A 6636-nucleotide genomic window follows, 5' to 3' on the forward strand; every position below is an offset into this window, starting at 1 on the left:
AGTCCTCTCCGATGCTGGTGAAGATGCGCGGGAGCTGGCTGGCGACAGGCCGGAAGAGGATGCGCAGCGTGATGTTGACATTCTGTAAATCTTTGGGTAGGGGACAAACACTGGAGTTAGAAGCAAGTTTGCTGATTATAAGGCCCTAGAGGGCAAGGAGAGGGTATGCCTGGCTTTCTTGGTGGAGAACCTAGCAGAACATTGCACAGTTAGGAAATTCTTTCTTTCTTTTTCTTTTCTTTTCTTTTTTTGTGACGGGATGTCCTTCTGTTGCCCAGGCTGGAGTGTAGCAGTGACTTGATCATACTTCACGGAAATCTCAAACTCCTGGGCTCAAGTGATCCTCCTGCCTCAGCCTCCCTAGTAACAGGGACTACAGGGTGTGTGCCATTGCACCTGGCTAATTTTTTTTGGTATTTTTTATAGAGACAGGGTCTCCCTATGTTGCTTAGCTGGTCTTGAACTTGTGGCCTCCCATAATGCAATCCTCCCTACAATGCTAGGAATACAGGCATGAGCTGCTATGCCTGGCCGAAACTTCTTAAAGGTTTCAGTGATATCAGCTTTTCAGTACATCTGTCCTGCATGCCCTCTGATACAAGCAATTCAGATTACATGTCTAATAGGTGACACGTAATGTTTGAAACACTGAACATTTTAAGGCAACAGATAGGCCAATGCCAAAAATTCTAGGGTGAGGGGCTTTTTTTTTTTTCTGAGACCGAGTCTCACTCTGTTGCCCTGAGTGGAGTGCTGTGGCGTCAGCCTAGCTCACAGCAACCTCAAACTCCTGCGCTAAAGCGATCCTCCTGCCTCAGCCTCCTGAGTAGCTGGGACTACAGGCGTGCACCACAACACCTGGCTAATTTTTCTATTTTTAGTAGAGACGGGGTCTCGTTCTTGCTCAGGCTAGTCTCGAACTCCTGAGCTCAAGCTATCTAGCCGCCTCGGCCTCCCAGAGTGCTAGGATTACAGGTGTGAGCCACCGCGCCCGGCCTGAGCTTATTTTCTTGTCCATGAGAATGAGGATGATTTCATCTGCCTTCTAGGCCTTGCAGGAATGTTGGGGGAAAGTGAAGGAGAAAAGAGACATAAAAGCACTGTCAGATGTGTGACAGACCTAACAGGTGATCAGACTCATCTATGGTCTGTTTCTCATTACTTGGCCCAGTCAAAGGACCCAGGAAGAGAATTGCACCTTCCTGCAAACATTTCAGGCCTGCTTGGAGCTAATGCACTGTGGACCAAGTGCCCATGAGATAGAGTCCTGGACCAGGCACCAAGAGAGGTGGGAAATGCACTAATACATACAAGTCCCTGATCTCTGGATGTTCCTATCCACTGAAATAGGTACATAGTTTAGAATTAGGTTATATATTCTTAGAATAATTACAAAACAGCACAGAAATAAATCCCAAAGAGGTGGGAAGTTTAGAAGTAGGCTTTTAAGTTAAATTTTATGTTTCTCCATTATTTTATTTCGTCTTTTGTGGTAGGCAAGCCAGACCCTTTACAGGAAGCTGCTGCTCCTCCGGATCAGGAGCTACAGAACAGATTTACCATTCACTTGTCCCTCTCCTCTCTGCCCGACACCCTTCTCACTCTGCAAGTCCCAGCTCAGACGTGCTTTCCTCACAGGAGCTTTCTCACACCCATGGGAGTCAGCTGCTCTCTTCTGTGCTTCCCCAGCACTACCTATGACCTTCGGTCTGGTACCCACCCCACTCTGCTGTCACTGCTTGTTCGCACGTCTATCTTCCTAGCTGGCCTGAGCTCCTTAAATGCTCCTGTTTTAGCGTCCTTTGAACTACCCTCACTCTCCAACCCAGCACAAAGCCTGGCGCAATCACGACAAGCAAATGTCTGCTGAGGAGACGGCAATGAAGGTATCGCCTGCCACCAAGAAACCAATGTCCACAACCTTCTCCTCTCTGTGTGTAGAAAAGGCACTCCTGGACCACACCTGCTATTCCATGTACTGCCTGGACGGGAGAGAACGGTGATGGCAAATCATTTCGGGCTCTGACTGGTAACCCAGTGGAGCATCACAGACGCCAGGAGGGGGCTCTCAGGGCCGTGGGCCTCAGCCCGTGGGGTGACAATGCGAAGTGTGCACTGCTGGATCACAGGCCGTGGAAAGCAAGGTAAAGGGTAACTCAGCTACGAAGGCAGACAGGAGACTGGTTCATATATTCATGCCGGGGAACAAAAGCTGATGGGAAGGGTTAACCGAGGGGGCAAAAGCCACAATTAGATTTCTTTAAAATAAGATTACGTAACTCTTAAGATGTACCTTAAGAGGCATATTTCTCTAAATGTGTACTGTCGTCCGTGTGTGTACCTTACGTAGGCATTTCTTTCTAAGAATTCACATAAACCTCTCCAGGGTAAATATGGTACCAATTCTTTTTTTTAAGAGACAGGGTCTCACTCTGTCACCCAGGCTGGAGTGCTCTGGCCTGAGCATAGCTCACTGCAGCCTCAAACTCCCAGGCTCAAGCGATCTTCCTGCCTCAGCCTCCTGAGTAGCTGGTACTACCGGTGCGTGCCACCACACCTGACTAATTTTCTCATTTTTTTTAAACAGACGGGGTCTCACTATGTTGCCCAGGCTTCCCTGGCCTGCTAGCAATTCTTATGATGTGCAGTCCAACCTCTTTTGGATTCTGGTGTCCCGTAGATGCTTCTGGACCTGACAAAAGAGCAGAGCACCCCTTCCACACTCCCCACTGTACCTGACACACAGGAAGGACTCACCTTTGCTACCAGTGATGACTGGTACGTTACGTGGTCGAGAGCGGCAGTCAAAGATAATTGGTTTCTGTACCCATGGGATGAGAAAGTGAGTCCCTTCCCCTACCACAATGTCCTGCACTCCACGGAATCGGTCAAAGATGACAGCTCTGTGCCCAGCATCCACTAGGAAGGAAGGATGACAGGTCAGAAAAATGCCTTCATCCTTTCACCAAAAGGATTATGTCTTTGAAAGAGCCCTAGTGCTTTCTGTTCACTTAAGTCTCCCCTCTCTTGCTCTGTCTTCCCGAACGTCTGGTCTCAAGAGACTTCTAAATAGCTACAAAACTAAGCAATCACTTCCCAGCCCATTTGTCTCCCCAAGGACTTCGGTAATAGACTCTATTACTTCGCATCCTTTCTCCTTGAAAGAACTGGCTGTTAATCTTCTGATCAACCATCCCATCCCCAAACTCCCACCAACACATTTCCAGGAATCACCTCCCAAAACTTCTAAAACTCAACTCAACTTCGCTGTTACCCCATGTCCATCCTGGCTCCAGTTTAATCCAGTGCTCCAAGAAGCAGCATCCTCAATACAGGAATCCTAAATTTCGGAAATTCTCATTTTTTCTTCCTGATAGTTTGGTTTCTCTACAATTTTAAGGGGTTGCAGAGCTTTCTTGTTGATTCAGAGAGAAATTTAGTGACAGCAACTACCATCTAGTTGTGCAGATGTGGCCAAAAGGATCGCAGTACTCTAAAGAAGTGTTGTGTAAGCCAAGCAGGCTTTTCTAATCAGCTGCCCCTCTGGACTTCACAGTCAGGCCAAATATCTTCACTCTGAAAGTAAGCCTCCTCCTGTCAGCCGCACACCAGACAGGTACGTCTACTGCTGCTTTGTGGCAGTGAACGATATAGAATGTCAGAGTTGAAAGGGGTCTTAAGAGATAAACTAGTTCAATCCCATTGCTTGACCAATGAGAAAGCTGAGGCCTAGAGAGGCCTTGGGAAGTGACTTGCCCAAGGCCACACAGTAAAGTAGAAGAAAAGCCAGCCTCCCCTCCTGCTACACTGTAAAAGATGGGCAATGCATCTCAAAGATATCTTCTCTGAAACCACCCAACTTCAGCAGAGCGAAAACTCCTGCTCAGGACAAGGTCACTCCAGCAGGTCTAGAGCCTTTGCTGAGTTATTCCACACACAAGCAGAAAAGAACAAAGGAGATCTCCATTTCAGCTAGCCAATGAAATCTTGACACTCTGCTGTAGTGCTTAGGTGGTGCAGCATCACTTCGAACTGACAAGAGCAGCTAGAAACATCCAACCAGCAATTGGGCTGGGAGGCTCTTTTTGAGTATAAGCTCTGAGTGAATCTATGGCTAAAAGGACAGGGGCCCCGATAACAATGCAACCGTACAGAGCAGGATGGCAGTAGGTGAGCCCTGTAGGCCACAAACACATTCACAGACAGCAGCTACCATCAGGAGTGTCACATGGGCTTTGCAGACAAACAGCAATCTTCCCACAAAGGACAGTGACCCCCCCCACCCCGCAGTGCCTCACCATTATACAAGGCAGAGTTCACCACGCCTCCTGCAACGGCTAAGGCCAGGCCGAACTTGCCAATGGACTCAAACACTTTGGCAGCCATGTTTCCTTCTGTTGGACCCACTCACACCTAAGGGGGTAAAAACAAAACAAAAAATAAAACAACTGGACCCCAATTCCTCAGAGAAAGCCCTCTCTGAGGCACAACATTCACTTATTAAGCTATTTATTTTCCTGCTCCTGAAAGCTCTAAATCATCCACTGAAAGATACCTAATAAATAACACTCTATGGCTTGGAAAGTGTAGTATCAATTACTCTGCTTTTTTTTCTTCTTCAGTTCTTTCTTTCTTAACCACTCAAAGAAAGGGCCCTTGCTCAATAATGGAAACAAGGCAAGGGCTTGATATCCATAGGGAACTTAGCACCATACTAACCCACCCTCTCATTTCCTAGACAAGCAGGCCCTAAGAAAGAGGCTGTGTGGTAGGTTCAGTGCGATTTTGGTTTGAAACATAATCCAAAGAATGTGCTACATGATGATACCAACAACAAAAATAACAGTAACAGCTAACAATTGTATCAGGCAGTCTTCCAATAAGAATTTATTTACTCCTTACAATTACCCTATGAAGTAGATTACTATAGACAAGGAAACTGAGGCACGCAGAGAGGTGACATGAGAAGCCAAAATCACAGTTACTAAGGGGCAGAACCATAATTAGAACCCGGAGGTATAATTCTAGCAGGCACAGTTTAATCCCCACCATTCTGGTTCTCAACATCATGTATTAAGAATGACTTGTTATCATGGAAGCAGGAGCTGAATGACATTCTGGGACCAAGATGACAGAAGAACCCATTTGGCAGAAAGACTCTAAATAGCTGCATGGTGAGGGAGAGCTCTGGAAGAACTGAGAGGGTGGGGCTGAGGTGGGGTGGGCGGGGGGCACAGTTGCGCTAACTAGAAACCACTCGAGCATTTAACTTTTCAATGCCCCACCCCGACATGGTGGCTCGCTCCAGACTCCTTCCCGGACTTCAATTCCTGATAATACCTTGATCTCTCCCCGTGCATTTAAAACTTCCTTCTCTGAGGCTAGGGCACTCAACCCTTTCCCTTTCTGATAGCTTCTGGATCGTTCCTCACCCTGCCCCCATACACACCTCCCTTACTCTGCGCAACCCCTGGCTCGTCCCGGGCTCAGCCTCTTTTCCCCTCCCCAACAAGGTGGACTCATGCACGCACTCTACTCGCCCAAAGTGCACACGGCAGGGAGAAAGAGGGCTGCAGAGACACCCGACACAGGCCTCAGCCACCACCCACCATTCTCACCTGCTTCCACTCTGACCTCCACATGGATTCCCCAGCCACACATGCTGCGCGTGCGCCGCGCAGGCACGCCCCTTTTCCGCCCTGCTTCCAAGATCCACGCCCCTGATTGGCGGGAAGCAGCGCTGTGAGTTCTGGGAAGGGTGGCTCGCAGCCTTACCCTGATTCTGTGACTCTTAGCAGATGAACTACAATTCCCGAAAGGCCATGCAGCGGCTGGCCTGCGGAGGAAAGGCTTATCTCTTTGGTAGTGACTGCTGTGATGTTGCCGCAAAACCTTTTGGGGGCTGTAGTTCCTTGTGTATAAATGCACGTGCCTATCCGGTACCGATGCTAAAACGCTGGAAGATGAGCCTTAGGGACCTGGTAAAGAGATATGGGCGTCCAGCTAGTCTGGGCGGTCCAGCTGGTGGCAAAAATGAGCAAGGGAAAGTTTGTGACTGATGGAAGAGGACGAGTGGGCACTTGGGAGAAAATGTGGTGAAATAGCTGGTGGACTGAGACTCCTTGAGAGAAGCAAGGGCCATCTTCTTTTCCGAAGCCCTTTTTGGAAACGCCCTCAGTCTGGAGACGTTGATTACCAGAGCCAGAGAGAACCTTAGAAACCATTTGTACTAAGAAAACTGAGGCCAACAGAAAGGAAGGGATTCATTCAGGGTCATGCACTGAGTGAGCAAAAGGCTCTGCTTAGAGTCCAGTTCTCCTGGACACAATTAAAAAAAAAACATTTTACTTGGAAAAGTTGCAAGAACAGTGCAAAGAACACATGTATAGGCCGGGTGCGGTGGCTCACACCTGTAATCCAAGCACTCTGGGAAGCCGAGGTGGGAGGATTGCTTGAGGTCAGGAGTTGCAGACCAGCCTGAGCAAGAGCGAGACCTTGTCTCTATAAAAATAGAAAAAATTAGCCGGGCGTGGTGGCACGCGCCTATAGTCCCAGCTACTGGGGAGGCTGAGGCAGGAGGATTGCTTGAGCCCAGGAGTTTGAGATTGCAGTGAGCTAGGCTGACGCCACGGCACT

At 48.5% G+C, this 6636-nt stretch overlaps 1 protein-coding gene across 3 annotated transcripts in view; it reads right to left on the bottom strand.

Annotated features, from left to right (window-relative positions):
- The window catches only part of PHB (prohibitin), a 15971-nt gene extending 10297 nt beyond the window's left edge, over positions 1-5674 (bottom strand). Inside the window, exons 1-4 of one of the 3 annotated variants that reach the window (XM_012662384.1) lie at positions 5619-5674; positions 4299-4413; positions 2758-2919; positions 18-90 (exon numbers count right to left, since the gene is read on the bottom strand). In XM_012662384.1, the coding sequence (XP_012517838.1) occupies positions 18-90; positions 2758-2919; positions 4299-4386 (323 nt within the window). In that variant the 5' untranslated portion in view covers positions 4387-4413; positions 5619-5674. Of the gene's footprint in view, positions 1-4; positions 91-2757; positions 2920-4298; positions 4414-5618 lie in introns of all 3 variants that reach the window. The other 2 variants (XM_012662392.1, XM_012662401.1) reach the window with 2 other exon arrangements.
- Between the last annotated feature and the right edge of the window lie 962 nt (positions 5675-6636).

Source organism: Propithecus coquereli, unplaced genomic scaffold (assembly GCF_000956105.1).
Source record: "Propithecus coquereli isolate 6110/MARCELLA unplaced genomic scaffold, Pcoq_1.0 Scaffold119, whole genome shotgun sequence".
Taxonomy (NCBI): Eukaryota; Metazoa; Chordata; class Mammalia; order Primates; family Indriidae; genus Propithecus; species Propithecus coquereli.